This window comes from Pezoporus occidentalis, unplaced genomic scaffold (assembly GCF_034315485.1).
Source record: "Pezoporus occidentalis ecotype Australia unplaced genomic scaffold, CSIRO_AGI_Poc_V1 ctg157, whole genome shotgun sequence".
Classification (NCBI taxonomy): Eukaryota; Metazoa; Chordata; class Aves; order Psittaciformes; family Psittacidae; genus Pezoporus; species Pezoporus occidentalis.
The window spans coordinates 176560-196517 of NW_026913393.1; the positions used below are offsets into that span (position 1 = coordinate 176560).

At 38.7% G+C, this 19958-nt stretch overlaps 1 protein-coding gene across 11 annotated transcripts in view; it reads left to right on the forward strand.

Annotated features, from left to right (window-relative positions):
- The window catches only part of DYM (dymeclin), a 226070-nt gene that overhangs the window by 97047 nt on the left and 109065 nt on the right, over positions 1-19958 (forward strand). For all 11 annotated transcript variants that reach the window (XM_062611731.1, XM_062611742.1, XM_062611737.1 and 8 more), the window contains 3 exons: positions 3578-3703; positions 14983-15096; positions 16415-16509. In XM_062611731.1, coding sequence (XP_062467715.1) covers positions 3578-3703; positions 14983-15096; positions 16415-16509 — 335 coding nt within the window. The remainder of the gene's footprint in view (positions 1-3577; positions 3704-14982; positions 15097-16414; positions 16510-19958) is intronic.

Below are 19958 nucleotides of genomic sequence, written 5' to 3' on the forward strand. Positions count from 1 at the left end.
AGGAAGCATCGTTAGCAGATGTTCTGTGACATTTCCTAGGGGTTTTTGAAATACGTCTTTGCTCTTTTGTAACTTCAGTTTAGTTTGTAAATTGAATCAGCATGTTTTTTCTGTTAATTCTAGATAGTCTCAGCTTGCTTCCTACTTCATATATGAATTTACCTCTGTCAGTTGTAAATAAATTAAGAACTGACACAGGTAGATTCTATTATGCTTTATAATGCTTTGTCATTAGTAAGCCAGTGCATCTTTTTTGCTCTTTAATGTAGAATGAATAGGGTAGGTTTGTGTCTCCCATAGCTTACAGCATGTCACTTTATATAATTTCATAAAATAACTGGGTTAAATATCTGGTGCTGTTAGGGATGTTCACATCTGGAATTTGGTTGTCTTACTGAAAGTACTTGCAGGGATTCTCCAGGAAATGGTGAGACTGGTGAAATAGGGGCAACTGGCAGATTTTTTTCATAAGCTGTCTTTCGTGGTCTGTGGATGGGAGAATTTTGTGCCCTTGTCTGTTTGGAAGAGCAGTTAACACCCATACTGCAGGTAAAAATACCAGTGAGATACCTGCTTATAGAAATAAGCTTTTTCTATTGAATGTGTTTGCTTTGGCTGCTGAGTTGGCATTTCATTGCTGCTCAATGACTGGACAGAAGTAATGTATATGCTGATGTATTTATATCAGCCCATGGTACAGCAATATTTTTTCCTGTGGTATTATTTGGCTTAAGCAGGGTTACTCTTGTGGCTATGTGGTCTTGTATTTTGTTGTATACTAAAGACAAGTTATTTTAAAACACTGTGCTTGGGAAACTGTTCCTGACCCTGGACCACATATAGCACCTGCAATTTTCAGTGTCTGTTTTTACCTGCTTTTACCATTTTTTTTTTTTTTTTGTCTGCTTTTACCTTTTTTTTACCATTTTTTCAATGATGGGTGTGTCTTGCCAGATAAAAGCTGCTCCTGATGGAGTATTAGAAGTAGTCCAGTAATGAGAGTTTAATGATTATGAAGAAAAGGGCCAGCAACACAAAAAGAAGTGGTGGTTGTCTTCTCAGTACATGTTTGGACAATGCTGTTGCATAAGATGGCACATAAAAGTTTTAATGCATGTGCTTAACGTAAAGTGTAGAAATGTATTTGGTTAAAATTCTAGATAGACTTTCATTTAAATAAAATTTTAACCGTATATCCTTATTCTCATTTAAGTGTTGGCTTCTGAATTAATTTTTGTTTAGAGAACAGTAATACTTGTCCTAAATATGTCTGACCTCAGCAATCAGTATGCAAAGAAGCAGTGTTTGAAGTAGTAAGGGTTATAGTCACTATGTGAATTGATACTGTTTTCGTCTGGAAATGGCAGGTATAGAGAGTTAAGATTCCATTTGCCTTCTTCAGTTTGGTGTGGTATGTACATGGAGAGAAGTCTGGAAGAAGAGCAGAAAGGAAACTGGCCAGGGGAGTGGAGGAAGGAAGAAGAGGTTTTGGAAGCTTTCAAGGTGTTTTGGGGGCAGGAACACTGAATGGACAGATCTGGAGAGCCAAATCTCTCTTCAGAGTGGGAGTGATTTCAGTAGCTAGCATGAAATTTTAGTAAGAGTATTTCAACATTATTGGCTCACATGGAAAAATGTCAGAATCAGGTACCCGTTTTAAATGTCATTGTAGCAACACACTTCTAGGGCTTGGAGCACTTGAGGAATATGAATGCAGTTTTTCAGCTTAGTTTGACCTAATATTAATGTGCATCGACAGAGATGTTGGACTGTTCTGAAGGAATATGTTTCTGCAGAGTTCTTTGTATAGTATTATTTAGCCTTAACCACACTGGATCATAGTTACATTGAAGGAGTGCAAGGCATGTACTTCGTAAGGCAGCATATTGAATTCTGAGAAGCTGTAAAAATTAACAGACACGGCTATTTGGAAGCTGTCTTGAGAACTAAGAGCTTGTTCCACTGGTTACCTTCAGAAAGGCTTTTGTTGTTCTCCCTGCAAAGTCAACTTGTAAGTGCAGTTCTTTGGTAATTTTCTATTGTTCCCGGCTGTATGCTGCTTATCATAGTGCTTGGACTTAGAAATGAGTTTGAGCTTATGCAGTGCAAAGCTATGTTCAATATAAATATTGGAGATGGAAATCATTTGAAGAGTGGCCTAATGCAGTGATGTTTGTCTCCTTTTTCCCCTCTCCATGAAAAAGGACTAATGTTTTCTGCTATATATGCTAAGTAGATATTCCAAGGAAAACATCTTTACTTTCAAGACCTATATTCACAAAATACAAAGACATCAACTCTGGTTTCATCTAGAGAGAGAAGTTTGTGAAGGATCCTTCGAAATGGAAGGATGATTGCAATGTGTAAATATTTCTTTCCCTCTGCTTTTGTTGTGGTATTGTGTTGACCCTGTCCGAAGCATCTGTCAAAAGCTTTTGTGGCCTGCAGCATTTAGATCAATCTCATTGGTTTTAATAGAAGCTGTTGTGTGTTTTAATGTGTTCCAACTGTTTGGGGACTGGTTGATTGCAAGAGAACATTCTGGTAGCTTCAGAGGCTTGTGAAGGACTTGGTGTCCTGGCTGTTCACCAGAATAGGTTTAACATGATTCATCCTGCTTAACTCGGCCTGTTTTGAGAAAGAGCAAGTCTTTAGGTGTCTGGAAGCTTTTTGGAACAAATTCTGCGTCTCATCCACTATCTTGGAATTGAGAGTTTTCTCCAGTTCCTTTTCCCAGGGTGTTTTGTGATTTAGGCCTATTTGTACAGCCCATGGAAGCCACATTGTACTAAGCCAGTGGAAAGCTAATTTTCAGTTGGTAGAGAAACAACGTCTGCATCTGGATTAACTTTAGACTAACGTTCAGGTATGCTTGCTGTTGCAATGAAATCTCATTTTTGTTATTATTGCAAGTCTTTGGCTTAAGCCGTTCATCCTGGTGGAAATGTTGCAAGACCTTGGGCTGAACTCACATCATAATGTCAGTTCTCTTTGGCTGCATATTATCTAGAATTAGAAAAACAGGCCTTTTCTAGTCTTAATCCAACCCAAACTGGTTCTTTTCTGGGATTATCTCCACGCACCAAAGTGGGGTTTGAGTTCCAGATCTCAGAATGCCTCTGTGCACCTTAGCTCCATTGTGCTTGGCTATATTTGATGAGGACGGTCTTCAGACCAGGCTTGTGGGAGCACAAATGGTTAGAAGCAATTGTTTTCCTCGTTCAACTGGTGGAAATTTTGTTTAATAATTGTATTTTCCACATGGTCTACAGGGGAACTAAAGCTTTCAGAACCCATGGTAACTGGTATGGCTGGAAATCTCATTTATTAGGAACTGAAATTCCATGTCTGACCACAAGAAAGAATTTGTTTAGACTCTTTTGTGGAGACAGAATGAAACAGATGGAAGGTGTTTGAACATTGTACGTCACTATTTAGGGGTGGTTATTTCAAGAAGGAGGAATTGCTATGATGTTGTTAAGGGCAGGGTAATACACGGGAGGTTTAGAGTCTCCTCTTTTTATTGTGTGAGGTATTTGAAGACTAAACTAACACACACGTTTTTTCTTCCATAAAGGTTCTGCCAATTCTTGAAATTCTGTATCATGTTGAAGAAAGGAATTCACACCATGTTTACATGGCTCTTATCATTCTGCTGATCCTTACAGAGGATGATGGCTTCAACCGATCCATCCATGAAGTGGTGAGTTGTTCTTTTGGTAAATAATTCTTCAGCTGTAAAAATGGTTTTAAATCTTCATTTTTATAAAGATATATTGGTATTTCTGTTTCCTCAGCAGAGGCTGTATGTGTTCATCCAAATTTGATGACATATACATATTTCTTCATGAGGACTAACCCGAAGTTAGAAGAATCATTTCAAAACTTTCCAGATGAACGAACGTGTTCCCTCTTGTAGAGGAGGTGCTGCATGTACCTCTTTTTCTGTCTTTTCTTGTGTTTCCTGTTACAAATTAATGTTATAATAGTCGGGCAGCTGTCTCAAAGAAGCTTGAGTCTTTGCCATAAAAGTGGAGGGGCTAAATGAGAGAAAAAAACACAGAAACCCTTTCTTATTTCTCTTGAAAAACTTTGCTTAACCAGTTTGATGCAGCTGAGTGGAGCTTTTAGTTGGGAGTTTTATTTTCCAGACTGAAGGTTACTTCCTTACTTGGCGTTTCTTTTTCTGTCTTTCTGCTAGATTAATATCTGTTCTATGTTGCACATATAAAATTATCCAAATTTTACTAGTTTTGATGGGCCTCAACCATCTGTGCTCGGACAACGACGTTCTAGTTTCCCAGCCTCTAAAGCTACGATAATGCTGAAGGTGTCTGTCTGCACTGATTTTTATTTGCTTTTTCGACTGGGACATGGAAATTCTTGTCTGGGGTTATGTGATATTAATGAAATACAAAAAGCTGGAAGCAGGTTTCAAGGTATCTAAACAGAACTCTTCTCTCAGGTAAATTTCCAGCCTGTTTTAGAGGGAACTGGCATTTACAATATTTACTTCCAGTATTTACTCTCAGAAATTTCGGACTATTTCCTATAGCTTTGTATGGAGAAAGAGATGATGTTTATATTTAATAAGAAGAGATGATGTTTATATTTAATTTCCTGGAAGTACCTTTTAGGAAGCAGTTTTTAGGAGGAGTGCCTGTAGTTAACCATGCAGATAACTGAAACAGCGTTTTCCTGGAGCTTTCTTCTGCCTCAATTTCATGTGCCTTGAACCTGCACATCCACACCATGTACATGTGTGATGTGTATTTTGGGGTTCTGTATCAGTAAGTCATTTAACTTCTTTTGTAAATTGAGCTTGTTGAGCATTAGAGTCCAGCAGACGCACTGCCTCAGTCCCTTCATTCTTCATTTCTTTCAAAGGCTCCACACATGGTCTTTCAATAAATTCCCTACTGGATAAGTAGAAGTGGAAGATTTCCCTGAAATTTATTAATGAGAATCCAGATGTTGAATGAGAGCATAAATCAAGTTTTCTCCACTTTGTTCGTGCCTTTGCAGCTAACCCTGCCAATATTTGTAGCATTTTCTGTGCCGTCTGGGTATTAGTTTACTACTTCCATTTTAAATAAAAACAAAACCAAACCCCACCTTGTTCTTTTTCCTGTGTGCTGTTTTGGTGGTTTTTGTTTTTTTTTTTTCAGTCCTGCTTTTGCTTCTTCCAGTTTACATTTTACTTCAGATTTTTAGTAACTGCTTCTTTCTTTTACTCTGTGATTGTGTTTTCCCACTCCGTAGTATCTGGTGAGAAACATCCATTCAATAATACCATTGATATGGCCAGAGTTTTGCTGGTTCTGCTTCTTAAGTAGGTGAGAGGTGAGTGTGAAGTGATGGGCCTTCAGGATTGTCTATGTGAACATCTCCTGTCAGCCCTACTGCAGAAAATAGCTGTGGAAATAGAAATGTGCATGGATGGAGTGCTATGACACTGCAGAGGATAGATCTAGCGTAGCCTTAATTCTTCTTCCTGCCTTCCTCTGTTCGTACTATTCTTCCTCTTAGACTTTTCTCCATTATCTGAAATGCCTTCATGCCAAAGGAGATAGCAGACTTGGAGGCAAAGCAGTTTACTTTTCCGCCCTTGCAGTGCTTCTTCTATTGAATTTGAAGGCTTTTTCTCTCTTCGTGCTCTCATACTTTATGTTATGCAGGTGGATTGGATGCAGTGAAGGAGAAAGAGATTTCCTGGTGTTCAGATCTTAAACTGCGCTCTGAAAGTCACCTAATAAACTATGATAGAGAAGAGCTGATGACTGTGATACCAACTCCTAAGTATTCCTTATAGAAAGGATTCCTTATTTACAGAAAAAAACACACAATACTAAAATTAAACAAAGTTGCCTTCTTGATCGCTGTACCTACACCATTCCTCAACTTTACAGAAGGATGTGGATGTCAAAATACAAACCTTCATAGATTGTGAACTGTTGGGGAATGGCTATATGGCTAGTGAGTTCCTACATATGAGGTAGTGAGGTCCCATGATGGGGAGTAAGTGTAGTTAGTGCCTTACATTGAGAGAAAAGGATTAAAAATCACACTGATAAATCACTTCCTGTCACCAGTCTTTTTGGATTACCCAAATGAATGTTTCCAGGAATGAATGACCAAGTTATTACTCAAAAAGGACAGTATAAAGAAAGAACTCAGTCTCATACTGTCTTAAATATTAACTCCACATCTCATAAAGGCTGAGAGCATATTATAGGGCAGCAAAGTGAAGGGAGTTGGGAAGACTGTGCAGTTATTTCTGTAAAATATGAACATCTAGCATCAGTGACAAAACTGCAATGAAACTCTTGCTCCCTGCAAATATTTATCAGATTTTAGCAATTACAGCAGGATTTATTTTCCTCCCCATCACTTGGGTAAACTGTGAAGAAAAAAAGGCTTGATGTATTTTAGATCAACCTGTTTTTCTCTCTGCTGCTGTGTATCCTGCATACTGTTCTTATGAGAAGCATGACTGTACAGTCCATTTATGGGCTATTTTCCTTTGTGGCATTTAACCCACATTTATTTATTGATTTTAAAGATTAATTTTAGTAAGCACAGTTTTATAAATCTTGTGATTATACTGATTGGTAAAGAGCTCAGGAAACCACAGAAACTCCTGACTGCTGAAGCATTTTTTTCCCTTAACTGCCTGGAAAATACAATCAGAACCATAGGTCCCATTCCTGCAGTTGGCTTACTGCAGTTAAGTCCCTGTAACCACACAGAGCTCAATTTCATTCACTAATAATAATAATAAAAATAATAACAGAGTAAATGAGTAAATGCAGGAATTCCCTAAAGGGAAGAAGTATTGCTGATTTTTCTTCTCTGATTTATGAAACTAAATAAAATAAAATCGGATGTCAAAATAACATCATACAATATTTTATATGATGTTTATAATATTAGAATATTTTTTGCTGTAATGGTGATAGATTATAAGTCACAATTTAACTGTGTTTATTTTTACTGTGTTAAGAAACATCGCGAAAGCAGAGTTATAGGAAACTGAGAATCTCAGTGCTCGATATATATAGAACTGAGTTCCTGTTCTTTGCATCTGCAGTTCTGACACCCTCAGTTGTAAATGTCCAGGAGCCTGGTGTTAAAACGAGTAATTAAGCAAAACATTTTAATCTTATTTTTTAATTACTGCAAGACTGCCCCAGGTCTGGACTTGTTTGAATTTTTTCCCTTGCTAATATTATAAGCAAACCAATGAGGTTGTTCAGTTGGGGCTCTGAGTTCAGGCAGTTGATTCTGAAATTTAAGATAATCTTTGTTTTGTGCTTCTGCAACCTGCACCCATGGGAGCATCGGTGGCGGGTGCTGTTGTTTAAATAGGCATTTCATTGCCTGCCTGCTGTGGTTGCTTTCTTCAGTAAGGGGGAGAGGAGAGTCGAGGTGATAGGGACTGGTAGATGACCTTTTAGCTTTGAGGTTTGGGTGTTGTTGTGGTTTGGAGTGGGCTGTTACAAGGTATGGTTGTCTCAGTGAATGTAATTTTCCAGGGCTGGCATTTTTAAAGTTCAGGTGTGAACCATTGGCCATTTATGGAGTTAGACCAGGACATGGACATGCTTGTCCATGGTTAAAGATGTCAGAATGTCCTTTAACAGGTTCTGATAAGTTCATGTTTTTCATTAGGCATTTGAAATGTGACAAGTGGCCTTTATGCTAGGGCTCTGCTGCCGATAATCTGACTAAACTTGGCCAAATTATAAACCTCTGTTTTTAAGCAGTCCGTTTCCATCTGTGCAGCAGATGCATAGTCAGAGGTGGCCTGATGTCTGTTGTGATTGAATATTCTCATTTTCCTGCTCGCAGAGCCAGGTGGGCTGTTTGCATCCTCCCCTGTCCAGTGATCATATATCAATTGAGGTGCGTAGGGACAAGCTGAAGCTTGTGTAGATGCTGCTTCCAGCTCCTGTGGGATTGGCCTGTGCTCCCAGTGATGCTTCTGTTGCTGCCTGGCAATAGTTGAAACCTCATAGAGTCATTTATGATGGAAAAGACCTTTAAGATTGAGTCCAGGTGTAAGTCTAATGCTGCCAGGTCCACCACTAAACCATGTTCCTAAGCACATCGGCATCTCTGAAGAAGAAAGTGTGAAGGAACAGAACCCCTGACATGGATCCCAGACTGGTTTGGGTTGGAAGGGACCTTCAAGCTCATCCAGTTCCAAACCCCTGCCATGGGCAGGGACACCTTCCACTAGAGCAGGTTGCTCAAGGGCCTGTCCAACCTGGCCTTGACATGACCATGGTTAGGAGAAATTGGAAGAGGCTATGGGTGGCTGCACAAGGAACATGAGATGGGTGGAGTGGGGGAGAGAAAGACAAAATAAACAAGCAACAGGTAAGAATTGGGATTGCTGAGCAAAGAATTGAGAAAAGAAGATAGGAACAAGGTCAAAATGCTGGAGAAGATGAAGTCAGACTTGTTTATGATGAGAGACTGGAATGGCAAGTTGACTGGGGGAAGCAGAAGCTGGGAAGAGAAATTGCTGAGAGGAATGTGGTGTGGGAGGGCAAGGAGCTGGGAATGAGCCACAGGGAGTTAAAACATAAAGGGTAACAGCTTGTGCATAGCACAGGGAGCCATAGATGTATGACAAAGATACGACTGGAGGTTATCTAACTTGTTTCAGTCCCATTCTTCTTTTGCTGTGGAGACACCCCTTGTGAGAGAGCACATGGTGGGACCTGAGGCTCCTGAGTTCCATCACAGTGTGAATCAAGGAACTTCCACTTTGGTTGGTGAAGCACAGGGATGTGCCCCACAAAATAGCACCAAAAGGGGTAGAAAGAAATACGGGCCTCAATTTATTTGTGGGAGAAGGTAACTTTGCTATTTCACTTGCAAATGAGAGACTCTAAGAAATGGTATATTAGAGGTTTAATCAGCAAGTTGATCTTTTTTGTTGGGGTAAGCGTATTTTGTCTCAGACAGGGGGGAAAATACGCACTCTTTGGGTATTGTTTTAGAGCAAATTGAGTGAAAAATCTTTCTGTTCAATAAGCATCTGGAAATATGTGCCTTTATGTGGCAATAGTTTGTATTTACACTGTGCATCATGTCAAAACAAATAGTATTCTATACTACCCATTTTCATATTTATATTTTGCTTTAAAGGGTATATTACATTTTCAATAACGTAAGTGTGCAGAAGTTTCAGGGTATGAAATATGCAGTCACAGCTTATCCTGTTAATATTTATGTATTACAGAGTACAAACCTTCAAAAAACAGTGTATTTTTCTTCTGGAAGGTTCAGGTGCTCAGCTTGGATGCTTTCTTGTCAAGAAATATATTCACATAGTCATAATTTCACATAAACTGTTTTTAAGAAATCAGAATTAATTGCAACTGAAGTGACTGTCTACACTTTATTTAGCATTTTGCAGTTGTGAAATAACCCACTAACTTGCGATATGTGATCATATGTTTATGTTTAGCAGCCTCAGGATGATTAAGTTCTCCTCTAGCAGAGTATCTTCTTGCAGTGAATTTCATGTGTATAATCCATTAATTACTCAACTAACAGCTTTTTAACTTTTCATTGCCTCTTTTGTGAAAATACAGATAGGTTTTTCTGTCTTTCAGGCTGTTCCTGTTAATTGTCTATGCTGTCCATGCTGACCAGTTGTCCTTGTTTACTGAAACTCCTTGGATAACTTGCTTTCATTTAGACCATCACCACTTTGTCTTAAAATAGTATTAGTGACTTGTTACAACCAGAAATTATACTTGTTTCCACCTTCTCTCATAGCCTGCTATATGTGGAAACCTCTCGTGTAGTGATTTCATGTTTCCTATTTGTTCCTCAGCTTTAACCATTCTTCCTTAAATACCTCTCAAGTCTTTCCCTCTTCCCCGTGTTCTGATTTTTCTATCCTTTTAGCAAAAGGTGTTTACCAGAAATTGTCACATTTGAGCCTATTGCTGGGGATGTTTGTCACCTTAGCCAGCACTTCACTACTATTAAATGTTGGTTTTTCCGTTCTGTAGGTCAGTCATTGGCTTCACTTTAGCTCCTTGTGGGAAACAGGAAGGTGCTGACAGAAAGTCAGGGGTTAGCTAGCATCTGATGATGGAGATGCTTTTTTCATGTTTTATTTTAATGATCTGAACTTGTATTTTGTCTCTTTATATATGGTACAGAAAGGATTTCAGAACTCAAACTGCCTCAGCTTGCCTACTAACAAGAATTTCCTGAGCCTACCAAGTGTGTCTTAAGTGGCTGTGTCTTTTTCTGTCATTGTAGAGTATCTAGTCTATAATGATATTTGGGATGTACCTCTTGTTGCGTAGGCCTTTGTATGCCTGATTTTCCAAAGCATAAATGGGTAAGAATCCTTTTAGGAGGTTCCTCCTTTTTAGGAGGTTCATCAAAAAAGATCTTTCAGCACAGACAAGTGAAATCTTCCCTGAAATACTTAATTAAAGAGAGGCTTTCAGGTATGCTAGGAATAAAGTGAGGGAGGAGAGAGTTTGATGAATCATAATTGGGATGCTATTTCAGATGTCTCTTGTACTGTGAATGTGCAAGACACACAGTGAAGGTAAAAATGAGGGTGGGAGGTAAAGGAAAGAAATATATATGCATGTGGAATATGCAGAGCATGGAAGCTTAAACAATGTTTTTAATAAAAACCAAACCACCACCCAAAAAAGGCAGTTTTAAAATAGTACTTATAAAGTATTACCCTTGTCTGGAATAAACTTCATAAGATTATTTATTATCTTAATAAGATAATAAGATTATTATTATCTTAAGGTCCTTTCCAACCCTAACGATTCTATGATTCTATGATTTTTTTTTCCACTTGGGTTTTGCTTTAGAATCTATTGACTCAGAGTTTTGATAAAATGTATGTGTAATTATGTCTTGTGTAGTAAGCATTCCTTACAGTAGGATCCTACATGATACTAAGGGAAATATAATATCCCCCAAAGCCTTGTGTTAAATAATACCCTGATTTTTGCCAGCAGTACTGCTATCAGAAGTGCTGGGAACAGCCATGGTACTGTCTGTTGCAAAGCACAGCTTGGAACACTCTGCTGTGGAGTAATTGGGAAGCAAATGCCTTGATGTGTGTCCTGGGCAGCATCAGCAGCAGCTGAGGGGGGAGACAAGAAAGCCAGTAATGTGAAGGTGGTGGCTGCTTGGAGGAGGAGTCCTGTGAGAAGGACTCCTTCTTGTAAAAAAAAAAAAGTATTTTTTCATTTTAATTTGCTGATCTGAATCTTTCTGATTAATCATGAATAGTTCTGTCAGGAGCACAAAGTTTGCTGAGAAGAGGAACTGCTGGATGTGTCAAAAGTCTGTCTTACATTACTTTGATTGGATAGGTCTGCCTTTGGTCTGTGTTTGGAGCTGATAAAAATGCATTTGAAGTCACAAGTGGGAGTATAGTGTGTAAGAGAGGGAGGACTTGATCCCAACTGATAATGAAAAGAAACCCTTAAAGCATAGAGGCCTACAATGTACATGTTTGGGATTTAAGGGCAAAAGTTGATGAATAGAATGAAGCAGAGTTATATGTAGGTTACAGGGTGCTTTGGATATGTATTACAGAGCAGTTGACATCAAACAGTTGTAGTCTAACCTCTGCATTCTCAACACGAATACAATTTGCATTACAGTGATTTGTGAGTAACTGTTGGGGGTTCCTCAGAACAGCACAGTATTTAAAATCATTGATGCTTCACAGATTGTAATATTAATAATTTGCTTAGTTCACATGCTTTTGTGGGAGGCGTGTACTTGTGTATGTCTTAAACTTACTGCAGGAATGAAGGCTGCTGAATAGAAAAGAAATTCAGCAATACTGAATTCAGTAAAATACTCCAAACTGCCTTATTGCAACTCATATTTGGAAGGATTGGTCAGCTGCGGTCTGTTGGCTGATTCAGTTGGTGATATTCCAAACCCAACTATGGGGAGCATGGGGAAAATTCAAAATGAAAGCAGACTGATGGAAGAGAAACAAAGATCAGGAAGATAATTGGAAAGGGAACTTCCTACTTGAAGTGTTCTTTTTATAATACAACTTCTAATTTTCTCTCCGAAGAAATGTGTTCTATTTAAAAACAAGTTGTCATCTGCAGTGACAGTCATGCAATTAATATTCTTACGGGACTCTTACATAGCCTGCTCATATTCCACTGTATGAAAAGCATCCTGCCCTGTATCAGCATCAGTGCGGCAGCAGGGCCAGGGCAGAGATTGTGCCCCTGCACTGGGCACTGGTGAGGCCGCACCTCAAATCCTGTGTTCAGCTCTGGGCCCCTCACTACAAGAGAGACATTGAGGTGCTGGAGCAGGGCCAGAGAAGGGCAACGGAGCTGGAGCAGGGCCTGGAGCACAAGTGTGATGGGGAACGGCTGAGGGACCTGGGGGGTTCAGTCTAGAGAAGAGAAGGCTCAGGGGGGACCTGATGGCTCCCTACAAGTGCCTGAGAGGAGGATGGAGCCAGGAGGGGCTGGGCTCTGCTCCCAAGGAACAAGGGATGGGACAAGAGGAAACGGCCTCAAGCTGCACCAGGGCAGGTTTAGGTGGAGCTGAGGAACAATTCCTTCCCCAGAGGGTGCTCAGGCATTGGAACAGGCTGCCCAGGGCAGGGCTGGAATCATCATCCCTGGAGATATTTGAAAGATGTGTAGAGGTAGCACTTAGGGTTGTGATTTAGCAATTGGACTCGATAATTTTAAGGGACTTTTCCAATCTAAACAATACTGTGATTCTGTAATTCAGAAAGGTTTGCACGGATCCAGGCTCTGGGCTGAATGGAACAAGTTGCATTAGCAAAATAGCTCTTGGTGTTTCCTTCTTCAATATATGCAATGAAAAAAAGATTGCTTAACATACTGCCTTTAATGAGCTTTAGTGAACAGTGTGCATGACCATCATTAATAATCCCCTTAAATGCAGAAAATAAAGAATTTCAAATGAAAAAATTAATATTTTGGAAAATGCAGATATGGCGTGACCTTGTTGGATTCCAGATCTGTGCTGTTTTTGTGGTTAACAACCAAGTGTCTGCATCATTTAAAAACGTGACATATAATGGTGTGCAAACACATGATTATTAGAGAAACGAAGCAACCCTTTGCCATTACCAGTAATGAGACAAGTTGGTGTTTTGCACTGTTAACAAATAAATAACAAGATCTAAATGCCTGTGTGTTGATTGTCCATTTCTCCTTGTCACGTAAATGTGTAAGTACAACCAGTGTTTTTACTTTCAGATGTGGAGTCATTTCTCTGTGGCACTGTTGAGTTGAAGTGAAAGAGTCTGCCTTATCAAACAAAGGGATGATGCTATAACACTTCAAAATGAGAGCTGCCTAAACTGTGGGCCCACATTTTGCCATAGATTTTGCAGAATTTAATATTATATTCCTTCAGAAGCCTGTGTAGACACCATTGCATAGATTTTTATTTTTTTTTAGGTAACTGTATGAGGCTTTAGATTCTAAAAGTGCCTTTTTAAAATAGTTCAGAATTTCACTAAATTAGTATATGATTTTAATTTTGCTTTCCAGATAACCCTTTTTTTTTCACAAATACAATTGTGATTCTTTCCGTCACAGTTTATATGACTGTGTATGTCTTAGAAGGAGTAAATAGTATAAAATCAGTAGCAACTTGAAGGTAGTGCCTAGCATTGCCTTTCCCTTTGGCCTTCTGCACGTCATTCAGCATCCAGCTTTTTGTATCTCCTCATAGGAATTCAGTTACTACTTCTCCATCCTCTCTCTTAAAGAGGTTTTGCTGTGAGAGCTTGTCAGTGAAAGGAAGAGGGAATTCTAAAAGCAGAAGTTATATAAATTGAAGGGCAACAATTTTTTTACTCATCCAAAGGAGAAGTGGCAAGAAGGGTTATGGTCAGAAGTGTTTTCATCTAACTTTTTAAGAGTTAATAATGAGTTTAATGAAGTTAATTGTTGAGGTTGATAGGGTTTAGATTTTTTAAGTACATGTGTATTATTTTCTTTGAATGTGAAGTTTCAATGAAACGCACTTTTAATATATCAAAAATTAAATTATATGGAATTATAGCTTCATGTTAAATAGTCCTTGTTAATCAAATTTTTGTTTTGGCCCAGAATAAACCTGACATTATAGAGGGTCTTCTCCACTAGTTGAGTTCCTGTTGATTCATTTTTACCAGTTCTTTAAGGCAGGGATTTTTTGCTCTATCGCTGTGGGTTGATTGGATGAGTATTCTGATAGGAGAGAGGGGATTGATTCTCATTCTGCAGTAAACTCAGAAATGGTGCCAGACTTTATCTACCCTGATGGTGGAGAGTACTGAAAGATATGCAGCTCTTAACCTAGCTGATGACTTTCACTAGCCTATTAAGGGAAGAGACATCACATCTGGCAAGAGAAAGGCTTCGGTGTGAAGTCAACAGTTAACCTGTTGATCTGCCCTGTGACCTTCAGCATGTGTGCTCTTGCCGATCAGTCAGGGATCATACGTGCTGCCTCTTGCCCAGTTGGTAATGAGGGAAAATAGGAAGGAATTGGCAGTGTTATTCAGGTGTCTGGGGTGGAACCGGAGACTTTATAAAGTGTGAAGGGTAAGATCAAAAAGAATACAGACGTGTGGTGGCACAGGGCATAGAAATTAGGGAAATGCCAAGTTGAATCATCTTTCTACACATAGTGTGTTTCCGCTTGGCTGATGATAAAGTTGATGAGATCTGTGAGGTGATAGTACTGCAGAGGTCTGTCTTTTTTGTTCTTTTTCTTTATTACTATTTTTCTAATCATGCTTTAGAATACAATAGATTTTGTCATGTTTGAGTCTGGAAGCTAATTTACCTCTCATAAGGAATACGAGAGTACAAACAGCTTTTGGTGTTCTTATTCAGACCTAGGTGAAGGAGAAAAATGACTGCTACTGCTGAACCCAGGACACTGAAGAATTTTGTTCTTGTATTTCAGATACTGAAAAATATCACCTGGTATGCTGAGCGTGTTTTAACAGAGATCTCACTTGGGAGTCTCCTGATACTAGTCGTGATAAGAACCATACAGTACAACATGACACGGACAAGGGTAAGAGTTTTGTGTAGCGCTTATGCATATCATGTGTGTTTCTAACTTCAACAGCATCAATTCAGTTTCAAACAGGATGCGGGATTTTCTTCATTCTGTTGCAACCAGTTGGCATTTGAATTTACAGGAGGGAAGGAAATGGGTAGGTCAGCCATATTAACTAAGCACAATGTTGAGTGGTTCTGAACTTGTAACACCGTTTCTATATCATCATCCAGTTCGGTGAGTAGGATTCTCTAAAGACCATAATTCAGACACTGCACTCATCTTCAGATGAGAAGAAAAGTTCCTTAGTTTTATAAGAAGAAATGATTCATACAGGTTTTTTGCCTCTCAAGTTACTCAGAAGGTAGGAAGTTCAGCTCTGCTTGGTGTTAATATTCTATGAAGTAGGACAGTGACTGGGCCGTAAAGGTTTTTTGAGCTCTAGAAAACAAAGCAGTTTCAACTTTATAGCCTCGTATCAGATTGCTTTTGTGCATTTTTCTAGTATTTGATTCTACAACTTATCTCAAACATATGAGCATGGTATCCTGTACTTCTGAGTATATTTAGCAATTGAAGCACAGAAGCTTTTACATTGAAAAGTAGCAAAAAATGTTTAAATATATTTTAAATTGGAAAACTTCAGGGTCAAAACTTACGATCGAAAGAAACTGGGAGAAACAATGCCATTCTTGACATACATTTGTAGGATTTGGAATCTGTCATGTTATGTATATTTTAGATTTGAGTAGGGAAATAAACCCCTATTGGATTGCATAAGTGAAAAGTTTGGTTCTCTGCAAACCCTTGACTTCACTAGGGCCAATATTTAAATGCTTATCTGGACAAATGGTTTTGAGGGTGCTAACAAGGGCACCGGATCTCTGAAGTATCATGCGGTTATAGTTGTGGGATAGATAGAATGCTTTGAAAGAGTTAACAGGGGGATGAGCTGTGAAGCAGAAAATTTTAGGATAAGACTACAAAAGGGAGAGAGAGAAAGGGAGAGGATGAGAATGTTTCTCATCATTTGTTGTATCTATGATGTCATTGTAAATACCATTGCTAACAAAATGTATGTATGCATCCATATGGACATATACGTTCCAAAATCTGAATGAAACAATCATTCTTTTGTAAGCCTTACAGTTTAAGACAACCATTTAAAACATCACCAAGTATATACACTTTGCATTTCTGCTGGATGCTTTTGACTATGTCCTTTAAAGCAACATGTATTACTCAGTCTTTTGAATGATTCCTGCAATAGGTGTCAGTGTGTATCAAAAGAACAGCTTGATGTAGGTTTTTTCTTTCCTCTTCTTTCTGACAGGACAAATACCTTCATACAAATTGTCTGGCAGCCTTAGCAAATATGTCAGCACAGTTCCGCTCACTTCATCAGTATGCAGCTCAGAGGATCATCAGGTAAATATAAAGACTCTCAAAACTCATCTTTGCAACTCAAGAGTAGAGGAACTTGAATTCTCTATTCCTTAATAGATACCAGTGAAGTAAATAGATGAAATGCTAACTGAATTACTAAGCAATCCTAGAATAAACCAATTTGCTTTATACTTGAATCTATTCTGAATGCACAAAAGATACTTGTTTCTCCGTCTGAGAAACTTCTGAGTCTATTAACAGAAGAGCTCAGTAGCTGTTTTCATACCAGAAGGTTTTCAGGGATTTGTGTGGTTGGTTTATGGTTGGGTTTTTTTTAGTCATGTAGCACCTTATTAAGAAAAGGCACTAGAGTGATTGTTCTCAAATACTATACAGACTGGATTTTCAACTTGCTTTGTTTCTTCCTCCATGTTTGGCAGTAGGTGTATTTGTTAAATCAGACATAACACAATGACCATTTTGTGATGATGTGGGCAAACACGTGCTTTTCATCTGATAAAGTGTATTAGCCTGTGTAATCACAAGTAGTCAATATCTGCTCTGGTTCTAAAACAGGGCCATAACTTTAAAGAAGTAGATACTGAAGATGCAGATCACTTTGTAAAGGCAGGTAATTATGTGTCCAGCATCCTTCTCATCTTGGCAGCCAGCCCCTCTCCGAGCTCCAGGGAAAACCGGGAAGGTCCTTGTTAATGCGATCTGGAATAAACTGTTAACAGTGCTTGTCAAATACAGACAGTGTGCCAAAAATAAGTAAATGATAATTGCATGCCTGCGCACTTTGTAAAGGGCTGGATTAACGAGGCATTGTTCTTAAGCCATTGCTCTTCAGGATTTAATTCTCTGTTGAGTTCCTTCTCTTTTGGAAATGGTTGATTGTAGAAGTATGGACAGCAAACCAGGATGAAAGCGTTCTGCCTTTACCTTTTCCCTTCTGATGCTTGCTCTCTTTGCGTACCTTTTGCAGTGACAGTGGTTGTTCAGAATTTGAATTGCAGCTATTTTCCTGTTACCTATTACAGACGTAATCTGGAATAATTGCTTCATTTCTCAAATCATAGACACACAGTCTGAGTTTTCCAAGCTAGTGCAAATGTCGCACCCTGAAATCATATATCCTGGTGTGGCGTGAGATGCTCTACCTTGAGGCTCAAACACTTGGTCTGTTTTTTGTGTGGCACTTTGACATTTCAGAGTTTTTTCCAGTGTTCCCAGTTTCTGATTTTGTTCCATTTTATTTTGCTGCTGTTTCTGCAGACCAGAGTAACGTGTTCCTCTGGTAGTTGGAGCAGGAAGAGGTTACCTTGCTAGTAATGTTACAGCCACCTCTACCACTGCTCAGTAATTTTGAGTTCTCTAGACTGACTGCATGTGTACTTCTGAGTGGCTTGGCTTTTGTCAAAATGCTCTGAGTTTATGGATACCTACTCTTTGAAGTAAGTTTAGCTGGATTGCTTTGATTTAATTGGTTTACAAAATGGCTAACATGTGGTCTGCTGGACTATAGTCCAAAGATACTCCATTGCTGTTAATGTTAAGCTTCTCCCTTGTTCCCAGATGCTCCAGTATTATTGTTATTGTGGAAATAGTGGAGGTGACTTCAAATTTGAAAAAGAAACGGGGAAACTGGAGGAGGGTTAGGGAAGGAATATCTTATTCTGCAGTTAAAAACCAGTGAATTTGGAAAATAGGCAAAAATGGCCACCAAGTTTGGGATTTAATTTGTCACCAAGATCATGATTGCATGTAAATCAGAAGACCCAACTATAAAACTGTGTTTAACTCTGTTGGAAAATGCCCTGTGGTGCTAGAAGATGAGCAGGCTGGAAGGCAGAGTCAGTTGAAGGGGCAGCTTGTCTCCTGTGTGATTTTACTACAAGTATGGTAGCATTTTCTTCTGAGGAGCTTTACAACCTTCGGTTCCCTGTCAGGCTTAAACACCATAAGGGAAGTATTTTAACTCAATTTCCTCTCAAAATCCACAGATTTGTTCTAAGTTTCAGTTACTAAGAACAGCGATAGGAATACACGTTTCATAAGAGATTGATGTTTTGAGGCATACGTTGTCCTTCCTTTTCCTACCTTATGAAGCCTATTAGCCACTATTAAACTTAGCCAGAGCTGATGGACCCAGCTTTGTCCATGATGCCAAAGCAGAATATTCATATTTAAATTCCTGTTCTGGTTCTGCCATGAGAGTGCAAGCATCTCTGAGAGAAGAAACCACAGTATCCATAATGAAAAAGTTGTTTCAGTAAAGGAAGAGCCTAAAAAGAAGATGGTATTTTATATTACATGAAGTATTTTAGGGTATAGGTTTTTTTAATTAAGTAGCTATGAAACACTTAACTTAAAATCTGCTTAGCAATATAACTGAACAGTTATAATTGAAGCTTTACCAGATGCTCTAATGAGTCCTTCCTTAATGTGAGAAGTAATTCCATTTCCATGCAGGCTTTTTCCTAATCCTGTTCTGAGCATAGACTGCCAATTGTTTTAAATTCTGAAGACTGTTTTCTCTGAAAGAATTATCTGGGAATATTCAATGTAGTGTACTTAAGATCTCAGCAAAATAATGTTGGGTAATTTGTGTCACAGAAAGCATGAAAATTGATAGATTTGTATAAATCTATCACAAGCAGCTGCTGGAAGTAAAAATAGATGTAATAGATGTTTTATAGTAAGATCCAAAGCACTGTTCACTTAATGTTGGATGTCTTCTATTGTAGATTACCCTGACTTCATGATCCTTCCCTTCTCTATCCACTGTTAGCACTGGTTTGTTTCTAATTACACAGAGCTATTTTATCACAGTAGTGCCAAGGGTGATGCTACATTGCACTGTGTCTCTGTCATATTTGTGGAGTGCTGACATTTGTAGTATCTTTAAATTATATTGGTAGACTTATTATAAACAAATAAAATGTGTGTTGATGTCATTATTGTCACAAATGACTACCAGAAGTGGCTGTATAGTGTCTAAGCGGTAAAGCACAACCAGGTGGAGTGTTACTTACCTGCAGTGAGTATAGGTTTTTCCTTTGCTTGGTTTCTGTTCTACAAGTCCTGTTACCAAAAAGTGAAGCCATAACTGCAATATTAGGGCAGGTATTCGATTTGTCTCTTACAACTTCAGTTAGTTGGCATTAATTCCTTTAACCTGTTTGGAAACAGCTTTCAGGATCTTTGACTTTCCTACTGCTAGCCTGCCTACTCCAATATGTGTCACATACTTGGAAATGGAGAATCTGTCCCTGAACAACTGTATTCTGACATCTCATCACCGTGTCAGTCAGTGACAAGAAAATGACTGATTACTTAAGGCAAACACTTTTCCTATAGGTTCATGTGTTGGAATGTTTGCGGTTTTCTGAGCAGACGTATACCACTAGAGGTTGCCGTACACCTCGCTAATTAGACATGCACATTTAATGTTAAATGACTTTGTGAGGCTAGAAATACTATCCAGT